We start from the raw sequence: 21,272 nt of genomic DNA, 5'->3' as shown, positions 1-21,272 counted from the left end.
TGTTCCATACCAACACCTTGTAACTTTATCAATTTACTTGTCATCCCCGTACGAATCCTCATCTTGGCATTAACTTGATCGAACTAAACACCCGTGTCCCATTTAACCTATAAATAGATGGTTTGGTTTAAAAAGGCACATCGGGGTGGTCCTGCCCCCATCCTTCAGTCCCACCGCACCCAGCCTTCCTTGACGTATACCCTCAAAGTACAGTAACACCCTGTTATGTTATAAGGAACACTCGTTTTAACGAAGTGCACTTTTGGTGGTCAATCCTATTTTGACAAAACATATTTTCACTTGATATAGCAAACTGCGAAATGCAAACTTCTTTTAATAATCAACATCTACTGAACCATTATTGAGATATTAAGTATAACTCTCTTTAGAACCAGTTTTTTTTCAGTGCCAATTGTGGCCAAGAGGTAATTGCAGGTACACCATTCAAGATGAAATGTGTATAGTGCATGCATTCTGTTCCACGGTGCCTGGGTACCACCCATAACTTACTACAAGCACCCTTTATCTTTTTTTTTTTTAATCTCTTTTCATTGTTGGAGGAGGAAATGGAGTGGTATGGGGGTGGACTCTCAGCATGACATTATCAATACAACGATCGCTGAACAAAACATACCCAGTTCATCAAAACAAGGCTCGACGATACAAACAGGGTTTCACTTTGCTTCCCTTCCAATATCTACAGGGACAATGCGTGCATTCAAAATAAGCTGTAGACCAGAACACACGTTTGAGTAATTTCTGGTGTTGTTGGCCAAGTGGCTATGGGTTATGATGGCTATGGGTCATATTTTTGGCCAAGTGGCTTTGGGTTATTCTTTTATTTGTACACGCTGGGTAGAGAGAAGTGGAAAAGAAAATTGACCAACCCCTCTGCCTTGCTCTTCCAGGTTTTCCAGAAACAAATTCGATGCCAAGTGAGTCAAGGAAGGCTGTAAGCTCGATGAGTATCAGGCGGTGCACTTTCTTCATGTCTTGTGCTGAGAGGAGCCCCAGGCGTGTGCGTCCCAGCATCCCTCTGCGCCGTGCCAACCGCTTGTTTGCCAGCAAAGAATGGAGCTATGCCGCAAAGAGGAAAGAGGGGACAGCATGCCAGTTAATAATACAGTTCTTCTTTGTCTTCATAAAAGTGCTGACACCGTGCAGGTGTGTCAGACACTGCATTCTTCCATTAATAATACAAGGTGTATGACCTCACAAGGTCTCAAATGTGATCTGGGAGGTTCTGGGACAATGCTAAGTGCAGGTGTTGTAAAATTGCATTTAATTATTTATATGTTTGCTTGCTTTTGTAAAAATTAATTAATTAATTAATTCCACCAGCTCGGAATCGATCATCATATTGTTACATTAAGCATTATATGGTATCACGTGTGTGAAACAGCACGAGTATTTGGATCCATAGGTTGACATACATACATACATACATACATACATACATACATACATACACACATACATACACACAATGGAGGGAAAATATGTACAGTATGTACTTTGAAAGACTGAAAATGAAAAAATTGCAAAGTGTGATCTTTTCTGGAAGAAGTTGTATAATTGTTAACTTAAAACATACAATTCAGCAAATTTCCACTTAACATCGTGGATGTGTTCCGAGAAAGTGCAACAACATTAAGCAGACGAGATATTCCCATCGACCTAATGTTATAATGGGGGTTGTGGGGGGGGGGGGGGTGGTCACATTACCAGGTCACATTTCAGTCACCCTAACATAACTTAAACCTCACTCAGCTCCATATCTGAAACAAATATTAAACAAATCAATAAAGAACACAAATAAAATACATAAATGGACAATAGTTACAGCAGTACTCCCCAAAATGTAGGGCCGAAATTTTTTGTTGGGACGGGAGAGGTGCTGGGTGTGGAGTGGAGGGGTTACAGGGAGGGTATCGTGTCTCGACGTCTCGGGCATGTTAGAAACGTGTGTTCGTGTCTCGGGCAGACTGCTCAAAGAATCTGTGGGCTCCGGGGTAAGCCCGGAGTGATATGGCGCACCCCTCACCATGATCGGGCTTTCGGGCGAATCCGAAGCAGAGAAGTCGTCACCGAGGTGCCATGTGATCGTGCCATCATTGCTGGAGAAATACGAATACTGTGTTTCCATGAAGACAAATCTTGTGTTGAGAAGAAAGGAGTACTTAAAATTTAAAACTTAAAAATGTTGTACACTGTGCTGTACAGAAATCATTGTCCAGAGCATTTGCCGATTGGGTGAGCAATGTGTTCAGGACTCACTGGTGTAAAACGAAGGATACGTTGCAAACTAGACGACCAAGAAAACCAAGAAGGCTAATTGTGGCTGCAAAGCTAGGTGGACAAACATCGAGTGCTTGAATTACAATAAGTGTCAGGTGTTAATGTTATACGTTGCAGACTACCAAGAAAAACAAGAAGGCTAATCACTGCTGCAAAGCCAGGTGGACAAACATCGAGTGCTTGGATTACAATAAGTGTCAGGTGTTAATGTTTATGAAAGAATAGTGAACTGTGACAAGATGTAATGTGCTATGAGCAAGTGCTGATAATGATTCAGTCGCTAGTTTTAAACACGAAATACACTTGCTTGTTTTAATGAAGTATCATAGGCAACAATGCGCTGTGAGTGTCAGAAAGGATTTAACACCTCTATTGTCCTGACCGAATGACAGTTTTGTTAACTACCATACTTCATATAGCTTTGTCTTATACGCATACGATAAATTAACTCATCCATGAATGAAGGAAAGAAAAATGGGGAAATTATCCAATTCGACTTCTACTCCACATCGACTTGTAGGCCAAAGAATACCGTATGTTGTATATTTCATCTACTCCTCCGAGAGTATTAGACCTAGGAAGCTGAAACTTTCATCAATTGCTCAGGAGAACCTGAAAGTGTGTATCCTGAAGTTTCATTTGATTCCAGAAAGTTTTGAAAAATTATTTTTGGCATTTTCTTCCTTTGGGGGGAGGGGGCTGTAAAATTTGAATTATCCGAGCTATATGACCACGATGTATTATATACGCACATAAGCAGTACGCATGCGTTTGCTTCACGTATGTAACCCAGGTTATTTTTTTATTTTCAGGAGCGATTGAAGCAGCAGTCTGTTGCATATACACCACCCAAATGAAGGGATGTGTCAGAAGAACGTGTTGCACGCTTGGAACTAGATAGCACGTAGGACAGGTACTTTGCTATGGTATTAATATAATCATAAAGTTAATGGCATGAGATTCCGCCCCCCACTGGCTGCTCCTGCAGGGAGTGGGTGCTTCGAGTTAACATAATGCTGTAGGTTTTGTCCAACTTTTTTTTGAATGTTGTTCTTATTCACCTGGTCATTCTCTTTGTGTTTTCTATTTGCTGCATCCTCAGAGAAAGGCACATCCAAGCATAAGGAGTCTTCAATAGATGGCACATGAAGTGAAACGCCCACATCACGCATTTCTGTTGGTAAAATTTCAACAACAACAACAACAACATTTCCTCAGTATTTCCTTCCTCAAAATTAGAAAAGAGTGAATGAGTGTAGATGCAGAGATAACCGCCTTTTATTCTCTAGCATGGGAAAGCACATGAAGGACTGCACATGCCCCAGGTCCCAAAATGCCATGGTGTGCACAGCTTGTTCAAGGACTGACCGCCGGGTTGTGGCTCTTGCTCATTTTTATGATCCTCGCTGATCGGTTGCACTTCAGTCCCAAAATAATCTGAACCAGCATCCTGTTTTCAAATGACAAGGAACACAAAATGCTGTCATCAGTGATGAAGAAATCAAATTAATGCGGAGCAATCGATGATTGTTTTGAATGTCATGCCAAAACTGGCCATAATCTAAAATGAGGCAAATAAGAACTTGTGAATACAGTACGATGCAAAGGTTTGGGGATTCCAATGATATTCATACTTTTAGGAAAATTCATCAAATTATATCAGTGATAACAGTCAAATGTATTTACTGTTGTAAATTAACAGCCTTTATAAATGCTCGTGACACAAACTGCTTAATTGGATAATAAGAACAATGTCATATTGTATCAGTCAATACTTTTACGTGTACCCACTCATGGACCTCTTCAAAGCCATCACTCCTCACCTCCATTACCGTAGGTGAACAGAGGTTATTTTTTCACCTCTGTTGGGTCACCAAAATAGGTGACCCTTATTGTCAGTAATTCTGTCTGTTTGTTTGGATGTTTGTTTGGATGTTTGTTCGTTTGTCATCAGCATAATTGGGAGTAAACGTGGGCGGATTTTGACCAAACTCGGGTGGTCGGTACATCTTATGACCTAGTGCTTTGGAAATTGTGATGGTTGCTTGGGATGCTTTGGTTCCCTAGCAACAACCGAAAAACAATTAAAATCGGTAAAGTTCACGCGAAATCAATTCCGAAAGCCATTATCCCACGTAGGGTTATGAAATTTGGCACGAATGATATACAGGCGATGATCAATCAAATATATTCCAGTTTTTGTGATATATGGAATACTTTACCCGCAGCGCCCCCTACAATTAGGGTATGCGCGAAAATTGGCGAAAATTGAAGGCCCCCTAGTGACCAGGTGAGTGCATCGATACGAATGAAACTTTGTAGGTTCCTGGTACTCAATGAGTACTACAACTTTGCCTCAGGACATATTCACCGATTTCGCTTAGGTCAGGGGTCAAAGGTCAATTAGTGCAAAAATCGATAATATGCGAGAGCTGGAGGTGCCGTCGCGCCAAATGCTACTCCTCCTAGGGTTATGGTCGGATGGTCATGAAAATTCACACTAATCGTCTGGAATACATTGTGCATAAATGATCGAGCCGGAATTTCGATTTCGATCTTTGTTCACCCACAGCACCCCCTCGAACTTTGGGGATTTCCGATTTCAAACCGCATTTTTGGTACTTTTCATTCAAATGGATACAGAGTAGTTATCAGTAGATTGAACTGGATGAGATTTGATATTCATAATCTTAAGGTGATTCCCTATCCGCTATATGACATCCATTTTGTTCTATATCTTATAGTTTCCATGCTCAGTGACCCATCGCCGCCTTCCGGCTTGTCTGTCTGTGAGCAGGATATCTCAAAAAGTTGTGAACGGATTTGGAAGAAATTTCGTGGAATGATTGGATGTGTAATGAGGATGAAATTATTAGATTTTGGTGAAGATCCCGATACCAAGATTTTAAAAGTGATTCTTCACCATTGAGAGACAGGGCCAAAAACAATACACAGCATGATATCTCAAAAAGTTGTTCATGGTTTCGAATGAAACTTGGTTCACACTTTGGTTATATGACTAGGAAGAATTGATTAAATTTTGGTGAAGATCCAAATCCGGATCCAGATCTCATAATTTTTTTCAGTGTTCCTTCACCATTGACAGATCGGGCAAAACCGATATATAGCACGATATCTCAAAAGGTTGTCGACGAGTTATGACAAAACAAGGTGGATAAGTTGGTTAGGTGACATGAACAAGCCAATTAAATTTTGGTTCAGGTCCGGATCCAGATCCGGCCTATCAGTGGGATACAAAACGTAACCTTTTCAGCCTGACAGAGGTATGCTCTCTTCTGAATGCCGTACTGGTTTACTCATGCTTCCTGTATACGACTGAAACACTCTTCCAGGAATATTGTGTCAAATATCTTGTAGTACATTCCACAGTCCTCTAAGGTTAGTTGCATTCCTCTTGTTCTTCTGTTTCCAGGTAATCGCAGATGGCCTCAATGGGACTCATGTGCAGACTGACACTGGGATGGCCATTCTAACACTGGAGCACACCAGCTGTATCCATGTTTTCCAAATATTGTTTTACTCCATTGGAAGTGTGTTTTGGATCATTATCTTGTCGGAAAAGAATCATCTTCCAATTAAACTTTCCACGAGGACCTGGTGCTGCAGTATCTGCTTCAACTTCTCTTTTGTGAGTATCACATTAGTTTTTTTTTCATATTTTCCTCCACCAAAGCTGTGATACAACCCCAGACAGTCAGAGAGCCTCCCCAGTGTTTAACAGCAGGCTGCAAACATTGCATGTCGTCGTGTTATGCCCAGTCACAGTGTCTTTAGTGCACAAACTGGCATCTCTTAGATCCAAAAAGTTCAAACTTCGATTCCTCAGACCAGTGTACCCGATTCCATTTTTCATTCACCAAATTTTGGTGTTGCCTTGCAAATTAAAGTCTTTTCACCTTATTCTGTGGTCTCAGCACTGCTTTCTTTGCTGCAACTCTGCCATGGAGACATGCTTCAACCAGCCTCTTTGCACAGTGCTGACCGAAATATTAATGTGGTTTCATTTAATTTTGGGTTTTTTTCAGATACGTAGTTGAGGCTGGTGGAAGAGCTAATGCACTGAATGGATCAGGAGATAACAGGATGCAAAAGGAACAGTACAAAGAGAGGAGGGAAACACCAACAGCGGAGTTGAAGACCAACACAAAGGGAGACTCGTACAAACAATGGGTGTGCAGAGGAATTGGAGGCAGTCGAAGATGCATGGATGGGCGAGATGATGTTGCTCAGGTCAGGTCAGGTATGGGAGCATGTGCCAGAACAGCGCGTCGCTGCGTCCACTTTCCGCCGGTACTCCCGGGGCCTCCGTCTGGCCATCCCCCAGGCAGATGCCAGGCCCATCCCCATCTCCTTGAGATGATGGTCAACCTGCTGCAACCATGAGGCACGTGGTCGGCCCACTGGCCTCCTCCACTCATGAGACTCCCTCGCTGAGAGAATCTGGTGAGCAGGATCAGCGTCAGGAAAACGAGCCACATGTCCATACAGCCGCAACTGACGCTCACGGACTATGCAGGTAACAAATCTCATCCGAGTCTCTCTCAGCAACCGCTCGTTGGACACAAAATCCGACCAGCGATAGCCAAGGATTCTCCGAAGACACCTGGTACCAAAGGAATTAAGTCTTCGTCTCAGATCCTTGGTCAGAGTCCAAGTCTCGCACCCATAGAGCAAGACTGGAAGTATCAAGGACCTGAAGACTCGGACTTTCGTCCTCCCGCACAGGTACCGGCAGCGCCACACCCCATAATCCAGTGAATCCATGACTCCCCAGGCCCGACCCAGACGTCTATTGACCTCTGACTCGCAGCCAGGAAAGACATGAATATCACTGCCAAGGTAAGTGAATCTCTCCACGACCTCAACATCCTCACCACAAACAGACACAGACAGGACAGCAGCATCCAAGATGTCACCGAAAGCCTGGATCTTAGTTTTGACCCAAGAAACCCGTAATCCCAGCGGCTCCAACTCCTCATTCAGCACCTCGAGGGCCCCCAAAAGGATGTCTAAAGTCTCCGCAAAGATGACTGCATCGTCTGCAAAATCAAGGTCCGAGATCTTGACATTCCCAAATGATGCACCGCAACTTGATCTCTCCGACATCCTCCCTAAAATCCAGTCCATACAAGTGCTGAAAAGTGTGGGGGCAAGTACACATCCCTGACGAACTCCAGTAACAACTGGAAATAAGTCAGAGGTGGTACCACCACACTTCACAGCACTCTTAGTACCAGAGTAGAGTTCAGACATCAGATCGATCAGTTTTGGTGGCACCCCACGAAGACCAAGAATCCTCCAGAGGACATCCCGATTCACTGAATCGAACACTTTACAGAGATCAACATAGGCTGCAAGCAGCCCCTGCCGAAACTCTCGTCTGCGTTCGGTGAGGACACGAAGGGCAAGGATACGGTCAATCGTTGACCTCCTTGGTGTAAAGCCTGACTGCTCTGGACGCTGGTGCTCAAGCAGATGGTGGCGAACCCTATCAAGAATTATCCGAGCAAAGACCTTTCCCGGCACTGAGAGCAGCGTCACCCCTCGGTAGTTGTTGCAGTCTTGGCGATCACCCTTCCCTTTCCAGAGAGGGACAACAAGGCCCCTCTTCCAGTCAGTTGGGATGATGCCTGTGTTCCAGGCAGAGCACAAAACTGCATGCAACGACACGAGTGCAGCATTTCCACCAGCTTTGAGAAGTTCGGCATGGATGCCACAGATCCCTGGAGCTTTGCCCCGTTTCAACTGGTTCACCGCAGCCCGTGTTTCCACAAGCGAAGGTGGACCACAGTTGATTCGAGGGTCAGCAACAGGGATTGTAACACCCTCGACGTCCAACTCGACAGCTGGGGGATCAGCCTGGTACAACCGCTCAAAGTAACCGGCCCAGCGGGCCTTCACTTCAGACTCCTCTGTCAAGAGCCTACCACTCTCTGCTCGAACTGCAGTGCTCCGAGGGATGGGCTTGGATGAACGTAATGCACGAATTCCCCTGTAAGCGGGACGAGAATCACCTGTCCACAGGTGATGCTCTACCTCCTCACAGATTCCTCGCACATAGGCCTCCTTGTCCACCCTCAGTGCATGTACAGTTTTACGCCTCAGCTCCCTGAACAGCTCAGCTCTGCCATTCAGCCTGGCCCTGCGACTCTGATCAATGGTATCCAGTGTCCCTTGAGAGACAAAATTCTTCTTTGCCCTGTGGTGAGCTCCAAGGCATCCACCGGCAACATCAAGGACGGTGGTCTTGAAGGCGCTCCACAACTCTTCAGGACCCCCCAAAGCACCCAGACCCCCCCCCCAAGTGTCCACTCAGCCTGTTCGCAAACTCCTCAGCTACTCTCTCATCCCTGAGCTTGGCAACATCCAGCCTAGGCTGGGATGGTACCATTCTCCAGGATTTAAGGTGCAGCTTTAGAGTTGCTACAACAAGCCTGTGGTCAGTATTGAGGAACTGAGCACTCCGGTAGACCCTGCAGTTCTGGATCATCCTCCAATGACCGTCAATGAGGACATGGTCAATCTCCTTTGCCACACCGCCAGCGTTGGAATACCAAGTCCAGCGATGAGCTTGTGGGCGCTGAAACCACGAACCAGCCACCCTAAGTCCATGACTTCTTGCAAAGTCAAGGAACTTAGTGCTATTCTGGTTCATAGTTCCTGACCCATGGGGACCAACACACACCTCATAACCGTCCCTATCAGTTCCAGTCGATGCATTGAAATCCCCCAAGACTAGAAGTGTATCTCGTCTGGGGCACTCATCAACCACAGACTCGAGTGTGGCGTAGAATGCATCCTTCACGGTGAGATCACTCACCTCAGTCGGAGCATAAACAGAGACCAGGGAAATGACACCTAAGGAGTGACGAATCCTTAATGTCATAATACGCTCGTTGACTGGTGTTACCTCAATTATCATTGGGGTCAGCTTATTGGACACAGCTACAGCAACTCCTTGGGTATGGTAACCATCAGAGCGACCAGACCAATAGTAGGTGTAATCACCCACCATTATCTCGCCGCAATCCGGTCTCCGAACCTCAGAGAGAGCTGCAATCCCGATGTCCAAACGCTTGAGCTCAGATGATAACAGAGACAGGTGATCATCCTCTCTTAGGGATAGGACATTCCAGGCACCCACCCGAAGGGACCGCCTCAGGTTAACCCAAGGAGACCGCCGTCTGGTGGACGACACCTCAGCACCACTCCGACACACTCTCCCGCAATCTGACCCAGGGATGTTACCCCGTGGTTTCCCTCCTATCAAAGATTGGGGGTCCCGAAGGCTTTGCCCCAATCCCGTCATCCGGTGAGCTGCCCTGCGAAGGGAAGCTGCACAGGAGGTACTCCCACGGAGTGGGTTTTCAGATTTTTTTGCGTTTTTGCGTTTTGCGGAATGAAGGGTTTTACGGTGGCCGGAGTGCAAATCCTGCCACCAACCTCCTAATAAGAAGGAACCCAACTGGAGGAGGACGTCCGCAGACACAGTTGGGCACTAGATGTTGTTGTTTCGTATGCAGCCTTTGGCTGCTGGTTGCATCATTTCCTGGAGGTGTGGCTGTACTGTTGATGCAGTGCCCCTGTTACCAGTAAGCTGGTACTCATTTTGCCGACCTCGGAAGGTCGCCGACCACCTTAACCGTTAAGCCAACAGCATGCTGACAATATGATGCACGGGATGGACAAGATGAATACAGAAGGAAACTTCAAGGAGGGAAAGCCGAAAATTTGGATAGAGGAGGGATTGGGTTGGGGTGGTTAATGAGTGTAGAAAAGATCATGGTTTTGGATTGCGGATGAGCTGAGATGGTGGTGAACAGCTGCCTCGAGGACTTGGAGGGAAGGAGGAGATTTAAGAGAATGTGGAAATTGATTCCACAGGTGGGAAAAAAGAGGAACGAATGAGTGGAGGTGAGCAGTGATCCTGGATTTTGGGAGTTTCACCAGAAGGGGATCGACAGCGGATTGTGTGTGCCCTGCATAAACCTGGGGGGGAGGGGGGGACAAAGCATGGAAAGAGCAGAGGGTGCAAGACCAGAAAGGAGGTGAAGGAAGACAGAGAGACCACCGACCTGTCTGCGATGGCGCAGTGATTGGCCCGTAAACTCAGTTTCATCACAGGAGATTGCAATAATCTTGAAGGCCTTGGTTTCCACAGTGTCAATCTGAGCAATATGAGGTAGTGGGGCCAGCTCAGAGGGGGAGAGCAGTACTCAATCAAGCTGCAGCTGAAGGCCTTGTATGTGGATAGGGGTTCAGGTGTGCCAAGAAAGGACTTTGTACGATGAAGAATGCCCAGTCACAGCTAGATTCGGGGGAGGGGGGAGGGCTAGGAGATGGTCCTTTTGGAGAGAGAGAGAGAGAGAGAGAGAGAGAGAGAGAGAGAGAGAGAGAGAGAGAGAGAGAGAGAGAGAGAGAGAGAGAGAGAGAGAGAGAGAGAGAGAGAGAGAGAGAGAGAGAGAGAGAGAGAGAGAGAGAGAGAGAGAGAGAGAGAGAGAGATTTTTCAGGATTGAAAGACATTCCAAGTGTTTGACAAACTTGTGAGTTTGTCAAGGTCTGGAGAGTGGGAAGAGGTTGCAGCTTGCCTGTTTGAAGCATGAGGGGTATCATGGCAGAGGGTGGAGTCATCAGCAAATGGTTAAAGAGGATTCCCGAGAGAGTCAGAGAAATCATTTAGGAATATCAGGAAAAGGACGGGGCCCAGAACACTGCCTCGGGACACACTCCAGCATTGACAAGGAGAGGAGATCACAAGTTTGAACTACTCTACAACTAAGCATTATTTTGAGTGCCACACGTTGGCTACGAGAGTAGAGGAAGTCAGTAAGCCATGTGTGGAGTTGGCCTTGGATGCCATAGGTAGACAGTTTAGAGAGTAAGGCAGGATGCGAGACTGTATTGAAAGCACGAGATATGTCAGAGAGACGGCCATGATCTCATGTCTGACATTGACTGAAGTGTGTAGTTAAGGGGATCAGGTTTTGCACCTTTTTATGTAATTCCGTGATGTTGGTGAATTTCCAAGCAGATGAAAGACGACGTGGACAAATGAGAAGGTGAAAAGGACAGAGGGAGGATGTACAATAGCAGCAGAACAGGTTTTTGGGACTCACCCGTCCACATTGTCAGCTACAGACTTGATTTTCTTCTATCGCGTAATCTGAGAAACTTCAAGAGCTTGTCTTGCCTTGGGGAGATTCTTTTGAGACTTTCGAGTATTTCGGGTCTTTTCCAGTCTTGTACCAAACCAGTTCATTTCAGGTGATACAGAGTGTACCTCGCACCATTGTAGATCTTCAGCTTTTCTGCTATTTTCTTCATTGTGTTTCACCCTGCTCAGAGAGTTTGGATCTGCACACTCAATTCTGTTTAAAGTTGCTTCGTTGACACCACTCTGAACCCACTCATTGACTTTCAAGCAAGCCAACAAGCTGTTGAAAACTCTTTTCACATATTTACCTATTTGCAACTTTTATTGTGGTTTCTTGTAATTCACTTTCTTGTAACTGATATTCATTTCATGCTTTCAATATTCATTATTATTTCCTGGACAAAAATCTACAAATTGTTTCCTGCATAATTTCTTTGCGGTAAGTGGATATGACATATACTGTATATATGTATATACATATGTATATATTGTTGCGGGCCGGGAGTCAGGTGAGAAGACTACGAGGTGGGGGTATCTCGGGTCCCACCGGACTCCCCGGAATTGTAAGCCGTCACACACGGATAATTCCGTGACGCGGCGGGTCGCTTAACCGACCGTGGATGCCAATAACTCAACCACGTGACCGAGGGTACTCCCGTCTATGGGTTATTTGGGTTACCTAATTAATCACGTGATTTAATTACCGGAGAACACGCCCTCGGTACGCCTTGTCCAAACCGGATCACTCTACTGGACCGGATCACTTAACTGGATCGGATTCAGCCGAGCGACAGCCAAGGACGTACCGGCTAAAAGGAACGGATCGTTGAGAATAAAGTCCTGGCTCAGCTCGGATTCTGACAATGCTGGATCAATGAAAGAAACCACAAAAACGAGCTGGGAACATTCCTAATAATTATTTATTTTCAGTCAACTTACAAAAGGGGACACAGAGCAGACTTAACACGAAAATAATAACAATAACGATCTTCTGTGGTCTTCCTTCAGCAGACAGGCGCCAGGACACACACACACACACACACACACACACACACACACACACACACACACACACACACACACAGAAAATGCAATGAAGAGAAAGTTTTGCAACCAGGAAGGGAGGGAGTTGAGGCTATGATCTCAGTACATTTGCACCCGATAACACGACGCGCCACCAATACATTTCGGGGGTGGGGGCTGATGCTCCATGGTACGGTACCCGACAGTGGGCACGTTGTCTCTTGCTTCAGTCGCACGTGTGGAGACTGTGTTCGGAAAGGAGGAGCTTGAGTCGAGAAGGGGCGGAGTCCAGAGTGCGTGGATGGAGTGGTAGGTGGGACCAGGTAGGTGGGTGGGGTCGACGTCATGTGGGTGGAGATGAGGAGGCGGAGTCCAGACAGCAGGAGGCACGTCATGGCGGTGTTGACGAGGCGAGGCGAGAACGGGAGAGAGGTGGAGAAAGAGCAAGAGCGGCAAGAGAGACTGCTCCGGCCTTTATAGGACTCGCAGCTCGGGGGGAGGGTCCACCCCAAATCGGAATGTCATCACCTGAATCGGGCGCTTCGATTGGCCCCAACCCCTCATGTGGCCTGCCAACTTTGGCCAGAAACCGCCTCACTTTGTTTCTGGCAACGCCATCCCAGACAGCGGCAGTATTCCGCTCCGACCCCACGACATGACACGAATCACCCACACTAAAATTGGCATGCGAATCGTCCTGCAAAAACCCCCAGGCCGTACCAAGGCGACCGGTCGAGGCTCCCGCATGCCTGCTCGGGCATTCCCAAAACATATATATATATATATATATATATATATATATATATATATATATATATATATATATATATATATATATATATCTTGCTTTTCATGGAAGAAATTGCATCACATATCTCATTTCTCTTTGCACACCCTAATAAGTTTGTATGTGTGCAGAGCAAAAGGGTAAACGATTGACCCTTGATTGATGACACAGGGCCAAGTTGCCTGTCGAATAACTGCACGCCACTATGAGGGGCCCAAACACAAGTTGTTGGTGCAGGAGCTGTAATTTACCATGTTAACACCACAAACAAACCACCATCCAATTGTGATCGGATGCAGAAAAGATGCTGCTGGCATATTATGTTATCGTAATTAATACGCACTTGGGTATATACTAGAGCAAATACACATTTTTTTCCCATAATTGTATACGAGTGAGCAAGTCACATCATGCTCTCGGACAAGAACCATTACCAGTCAAGCAAGAAAAGCAACTTTTGTCCTTTAATGCAAAGTGCTGAGACACATTTCAGGTGGATGATACTTTTTGCCCCCCGCCCCTCCGACAAGGGAGCGAGGGGGGGGGGACATTGAAAGGAACTCCATCTAACCAACCGATCATCCGTCAATGTACTCTTGTTTATGCGATATCTCAAAAACCGCTGAATATTGAGCTTTCATATTGCAGATATCTATTACTCATGATTTTATCTCAACCTGATAAGATCACGGCTTGATTGGCTGAATTCTGTTGTCATGGCAACCATCTCAGTAACTTGGGTTGTGCATGTGATATTTAAAAAAAAAACGGTCAATATTTAGTTTTCATATTACACACATATATTCCTCATTCCACCCAAAAGGTGGGAACCTACCTGGAGTATCAGCTTCTTGTAAATTATAGCTTTTACAGCACCTTATTAAACATTTGCCATCGCCACTGTATTTGCTTTCATGTTTTGTATATTTACGTGACAAGTCATTTAATCTGATAGCTTTAACTATAAGGGGTTCAGACAATGTAATCGTATCGTTTTGAACAAAAGGCAGAAGTATGAAGAGATTTGGAGTGATAGTGAAACTTCCCACGGAGCCAACATTTTATCATTTCTGCAATTTGTAGTAGAGCACTAGTATATTGCTTGGCTAAAAGGTTAGTATGCTTGGTGTTGGTTTAATGGTTAGGGTGGCAGGCTTTGGGTCCTCGAGTCCTGTGTTCAAATCCCGCTCAGCAGTTCAATTTATACCAGGTAGGGTTAACTCGGCCTGTCCTCCTTCCGAGGTTGGCAAAATGAATGCCAGCATGCTGGTATCCTGTGCCGGAGTGGCGACCCGTCCAGGATTGTGCCAAATAGCCAAGGAGACTGCTTATGCAGCACCAATGCTCTGCAAGGAGTATGGTCCCAATGGATGGATGGAAAATATTAGTGGACCACCACCAAAGAAGACTTTGGTGGCACCTTCTGCATGTTCCAGAATCAGAGGTTCCTGGAAGTTATCAGCGTTTCTATATCAACATGGTATGGTCTCAAAGTTTTAGAAATTGTGGTATACATTAGAGTTTTTGGGGGTTTTTGAGAATGTGGAAGGAATTCAGTAACCTACAAAGTCTGGTGTTGGCTAGGCAGTTAGGATGGCTGGCTTGGGATCTTAGGGTCCTGAGTTCGAGCCCAATTGACAGCTGAATTAATACCAGGTGGAGTTGACTCAGCCTGTCATCCTTCCAAGGTCGGCGAAATGAGTACCAGTGTACTGGTATTGGGGCACAGCATCAGTGGCACATCTTTTCCCCCAACAAAATCACAGCTACATGGCAGACAAGCTGGCATACACAAGAAAAAGAAGCGGTAACCTGCAAGTAAGAGGGAGGAAGTTACATAGAGTTAATGGGAGTAGATAAAGACCATGCTTCTCAATAGTCAAAGAGGTTGTGGTGGTTGAAGGTGTGAGAAGATTGCCTCACCCTCTGCAAACTAGTCACCTCATTAACCAACATTTACTGCACCATTGAGCATCTGTTCCCTTGCACCAACTTTGCTTCTTATTTGCTACAGGAGCTTTTGTACACAAATCCTTGTGTTTAATTATTTTTCTGCCAAGGGGGCAATGCTGTTTGCATTCAAGACACTGTGACCTTTGATTTATTGGTCAACAGCAGGGGTACCCGGCATTGCCTGTTGGCAGTTTTTTACCTTTTTGTGTGGGGGACTAAAACACTTCCCCACACCCACTAAGGAATGGGATCGGGGATCATTTAATATTACCTTTCACGTAACTACAAAGGCTTAGGCATGGTAGAACGATAAAAAAAAATCCCAAAAATCCAACTTTGTTTTTGAAAATTAAAGATTTTTTTCTGAAAACACTGCCTGGCACTCACTGGGAAACCTCTGAAAATTTGATGAAGATCCGTTTGGCCATCTCTGAGAAAAATAGCGACACACAGACAGACAGACAGACAGACAGACAGACAGACAGACAGACAGAAAGACAAACATCTATCTATATTCTGGTGTAGATCGTCAATGATCCAAATGGAATCTTCACCAACTGGACCTCAAAGATGACATAATTTACTCGACCACAATTGGATTAGGTTACCAAAGCCTGCCGTCCACACTACTACCTATTCAATGCTTACCAAACACCATATGCTCTTCCCAAATTCACAGCAACAATGCAGATGGATGAGTCCGTGCCAAATGTAAATGGCTTCGTTTTAGGCCCAAGCGATGTTGCACTGTAACCTATTACAAATTGACACAGATGGAAAGGATGAATGGTGAAAGGCAACCTCACCAGAAATAGCTACAGCCCAGGGAGCAAAGGAAAGACCCAGGAGAATGGGAATAAGAGTCTGGGTGGTAGAGAACAGAGGGAAGTGAAGAAAGGCAAACTGGATTCAGTATTGTGAATGAAATGTCTATTCCCTGAATACACTCGGATATACGAGTTCAATGTTGCCAACAAACAGCCATCTTGTTAAGATGTAGGCAAAAATGGAAATTACGCCCTCCTTCCAAGGACTTGGGTCCCCTCGCATGCGCTTTCTGGCTCCTTGCTCCTATTCTCCTCCACTCATCCTTTCTCTTCTCTTCCTGCTCCTCTCACACTTCCCTACCTTCTTCACTCCTATTCTACCTCCTCTCTTAGCTTTCTCAACTTATAAGCCTGGTGTTGGCTTAGTGGATAGGGTGGTTGGCTTGTGGTCATAGGGTCCTGAGTTCGAGCTCCGTTGGCTGCGGAATTAACACCAGGTGAGGTTTCCTCAGCCTGTCATCCTTCCTAGGTTGGCAAAATGAGTACCAGTGTACTCATGGAGGGGCACAGCATCAGCGGCACAGCCGCACTCCAGGAAACGATGGATGCCCAGCAGCCGAAGCTGCCATACGCAAGAACAGATTCTCAATTTGACCCCTTTCCTCCCAACATTCCCAAATTTGTATGTAATAAATAGATGATGACCCCGATGATTCACCACCAGCTTCAAAATGCATCATACGAAAAAAGCATTCTGTGAAAGGGAGAACAGTAGAGTCAAAAGACATAATTTGCAACAGGCACAATTAACAAAGGAATTGAACTCAACGACGGTTTCCACTTCTACCAATTTTCATAACAAGCACTTTAGCCATGACGAAGTCGCAGGCTGTTGATAAATAAGAGTTCCCAAGTTGACTGTAATCTCCTGCATTCGAAAGCAGAATCAGATTCTTCTAGTCCTCGAAGCATCCATTGTCATCATTTGGATTTGGTTTTTCAGGACAAACAGCTTTCTACATATTACGGAATATTAACACAACAACGTCGCTTTGTTTCTCCTCCAGCACTCCCCTTCTCTATTCCTCCATTTTCTCGCAACCTCGTTCCTTTCTACCTCTCCAAATTCCCTACCCTCTCCTTTCCCCCTTCCTTTCGTTTTATTCTTCATTTATTTTTCTGAAGCTGTTGTTCCTCCAGCGTTTAGGAACCCAAATATCCAAACAGTCTTTCACTGGTCGTTGGTTTAAGTTTTGGAATCGTTCGGCCGCCACCTGTTGTAGTGCTTTTGGCAGAAGGTCCGTGGCTGACTTTTACTCGGTTCATGGAGGTCTTCACCAGAATCATTTTTCAAATCCAGGAAGAAAGACTGCTTACTAATTAGTACGAACCTCATTGGGTTTCTTTTACCACTAATATCAGACAGTTAAAGGAATTTGACCTTCCATCACCATATACAAACACCTGATCTTTGCAGCTGCAACGCTGAAATAAAACAACGCCAAAAGAGGGTAGTTCAGAGACATTGTACCCTGATTTTCAACAATTTTCACACTGGTTGACGTTTTTTGACGTCTATTTTTACGGATAGGTTGTGGACGTTGAAAAAATGGCTAAAAAAAAAAAATACTTCAAATGTGGACGAATGATAAGATTTCCCATCTATGTTTTTCTCAAAGTTTCATTTTTTTTTTAATGTATATTGTAATACTTCACCTGTCGAGTTGTGGATTCTAGTTTGTTTGTTTCGTAGTTAAAGAGACAAACCTGAAATGCACATTCTTTTATTTGAACTTGGATTGGTATGACCGTTTCCACTCACTGCTGTTTCACGTGATTGAAAAGCTGTATTGTTTGTGGTTGTGTTTTCACAAACCTTGCTTTTCTCGATTTTCTGACACAATTGTCAGTGCACACACATGCACACCTCTCATTTTTCAGTTTGTAACCAAAGCATCGTAGGAAAGCTGCACGAGATCACAATGAATTAGGTGTACTGTATCCTCTTGCCCGTTTTAAGTTGAGCAGCACAATGACTGGTCACGTGATAACATCACGGCACACTTTTAAAATGGCTGTCCCGCTACATGTGCACGCACAAAGCAGAGAACAGTTGTTGAATTTCTTACTGTGGAAGAGGTTCCTTTAGTGGATATTCATAGGTATTTAAAGAATGTGCACAACAAGTCGACCATTGATGTGAGCACCGGCAAACGTTCGGCAAAACATTTCAGGGATGGGGAAACCGATATCGACAACAGGCGTCAGAGTGGGCAGCCTGCAACCAAAGTGACAACGGAAAACAAGAATCGGATTGATGTGCTCATTAAAGTTCATTAATTTGATTTGGTGGAAAAATAACTTCATATTTGCCACATATGTGTCCATGTAATGATATAATAATACCATTCCTTTCATGCCGGAAAGGCACACAGGGATGCTGAGGCAGGTCCGTTGGCAAGGAGTGCAGTACTGGACATCCATCCATCCATCCATTGGGACCAAACTCTATGCAGAGCGTTGGTGCTGCCAAAGCAGTCTCCTTGGCAATTGGACAAAATCCTGGACGGGTCTCCACTCCGACGGAGGATACCAGCAAGCTGGTACTCATTTAGCCGAACTCAGAAGGATGACAGGCAGAATCAACCTCACAACCATATTAGTCAACCTCATTTTGCCGACCTCAGAAGGATGACAGGCAGAGTCAACCTCACCTGGTATTAATTGAACAGCTGCGCAGGATGTGAACCCAGGATCCTGGGATCCCAAGCCCACCACCCTAACCATTAAGCCACCACCAGGCATAGTGCTGGACAGGTCACCATTCTGATACAGCCCCAAATGGTTATTACCCCAGTACACTGGTACTTATTTCACTGACCTCAGAAGAATGACAGGCTGAGTCAACCCCACCTAGTGTTAATTCAATGGTCGAAGGGGCTCAAACTCAGGACTCTAGGACACTAAGCCAACCACCTTAACCATTAAGCCAACACCAGACTTATGTGTACATATTCCCTGTAATTATATTTATTGAGAAACTAAATAGATTACATGACATTCATACCGACTCGTGTGTGATATATATATATATATATATATATATATATATATATATATATATATATATATATTTATTTATCACACACACAAACCTGTGCTTTGCAGCCACCTGTTCATTGTGGCCAAAATACTTTGCACAAAATTAATATGTATATTGCAGAAAGGAAATACGAGGGGGTGCGGGGTGAGGGGGGGACGACAACTAATCTCAAACAGATGTTGTTCGAGGTATCCAAACTACAATGGGCAAAGCGTTTCAAGATTATTCGATCATGATCAATTCTTCATATCAACACAAGAGAGATAACTGGTGATATATCTATATATATATATATCTCTATCTCTATCTCTATCTCTATCTCTATCTCTATCTCTATCTCTATCTCTATCTCTATCTCTATCTCTATCTCTATCTCTATCTCTATCTCTATCTCTATCTCTATCTCTATCTCTCTCTCTATCTCTATCTCTCTCTCTGAGAAGATTTGTTATCCATACTGTTCTTTTCCTGATGCAGGCAGGCCGACTAGTCTTTATAACAACTAGTTTTCTGTTTGTAAATTATAAAATACTTCGATAGGGTGAATGGATATTTGTTCGTTCCTACCATATCTCCAATGAAAAGTAGCAAATCATCGTTGTGGAATAGCCACGATCACACGAGTCAATGTCTTATGATGCAAGTTATCATTACAAAATACATTCAACTACTGTTGTTTTGAAACTATAATGCAACTACAAAGTATAATTTTGGTGCTGCATATACAGGAAATAAGTTGCCAGTTTAAGGATCCATTAACTGGATCACAAACCTCAGGTGCGTCAAATATGTCCCGGACATCACGGACATGATGCTTATTCTTCTTCCGCATGGTCTGGTGGTACGTGTTGATGCGTCGGCGTACGGTGTCAGTCTGAGCATGAGACAACGTGCTCAGTAACGCTTTAGCATCACCCAGGCCTTCCTCACTGCCAGAGACGAGGATGGAAAGGCCCGTCTCTTCAAGCCATCTTTCCTGCTCCTCTTCGTCTGCAATGGACATGGAGAAAGTTTGTTTATTTCAGACAGTTACAATTTTCTGGCTTGCATAAAATAGCTCAGAATAATAAATTACATTCGTCATCAATATTGGATCTAAAGACTCAAATACATGCACGATCCAACTTTTACTACAAGTGCTGCACAAAACGCATTTTGGTATCATATGGGTCAATGTTGGCCACTGGCCAGTGTCTACTTTCCCACAACCTGCCATTAATCATACCTTTCAATCGTGGGGGGGGGGGGGGAAATCTGACGTTTTGACCAATGGGTAAATGTATCGGTCATTGAGAGAAGGTACAGTGGGAGGAGCTCGGCTGAATTGGGGTGGCAAGGGCATTGTAAAAGTCTGCCAGTGTCTGCAGACAGCCGTAAAACAAAAAGTTGTACACAATGGCAAGAGGCGTCTTTCTCGTACACGTGTTGAACAGTGTCTTTGAAACTTTGGAGAACAATCTGTTGTTGCATATTGCTCGAACATAAAACTTTGTAGCGGTGCAACCCAACTGGCACTTTTATGTTGGACAAACGGTGGCCATTCTGTTGGGCCAACGTATGAAGCCAATGTTGGGCTGATGGCAATGAACACCCGACATTGGTCAAATGCAATCAATATTCATCCAGAAGGCTAACCATCTCTTTTTGTCTAAAAGCTAACGTTGATCATACTTTAGCAACGTGTGTACGACAATGTGTGGGTATGGCCAACCGTGATGATGCCAACCCAAGCCCAGTGTTGGTCCAATGTAGCGATGCTAGAGCTATGTGGTAAAGAAGCTGGCAAGGACAACAGGAAGTGAGAAACCCATGCAGCTCATATACGAGAAGTTGAACTTCTGTTTGAGAGTTCATTTAAAAAGGAAGCCAGCTTTCATTTTGTTTGGCCAATGTCATTAAACATGGTTCACTCATTACATTTCAAACCATATTTGACAACAGCACCCATGTAAGCGTTTATTCAAACTTTTAATGAGTTACCTATCACCAATACGTTATCTCCAAGGTGTTGACTTGAACTTACTTTTCAACCCTTGCAAAAATTCTCATGAGATTCTCGTTTTATTTCTATCACATCTCATGAGAAATGACAGTTTGCACGGTTAGAAAATTTCCACCAATTAAAAAAAAAACAGGAGTTTTTCACAGGATAGCAAAGGCCAACC

General features: G+C 44.6%; 1 protein-coding gene across 4 annotated transcripts in view; it reads right to left on the bottom strand.

The window, feature by feature from the left end:
* Positions 1-21,272, bottom strand: part of ARHGAP18 (Rho GTPase activating protein 18) — an 80,632-nt gene that overhangs the window by 27,679 nt on the left and 31,681 nt on the right. For 3 of the 4 annotated variants that reach the window (XM_085847187.1, XM_085847188.1, XM_085847185.1), the window contains 4 exons: positions 19,880-20,097; positions 3,667-3,748; positions 3,360-3,472; positions 888-1,077 (listed from right to left, as the gene is read on the bottom strand). In XM_085847187.1, the coding sequence (XP_085703313.1) occupies positions 888-1,077; positions 3,360-3,472; positions 3,667-3,748; positions 19,880-20,097 (603 nt within the window). The remainder of the gene's footprint in view (positions 1-887; positions 1,078-3,359; positions 3,473-3,666; positions 3,749-19,879; positions 20,098-21,272) is intronic. The other variant, XM_085847186.1, reaches the window with a different exon arrangement.

Source organism: Eptatretus burgeri, chromosome 11 (assembly GCF_056783735.1).
Source record: "Eptatretus burgeri isolate ZD-2024b chromosome 11, Ebu_testis_v1, whole genome shotgun sequence".
NCBI lineage: Eukaryota > Metazoa > Chordata > Myxini > Myxiniformes > Myxinidae > Eptatretus > Eptatretus burgeri.
This window is presented reverse-complemented; position numbering and strand designations above follow the sequence as displayed.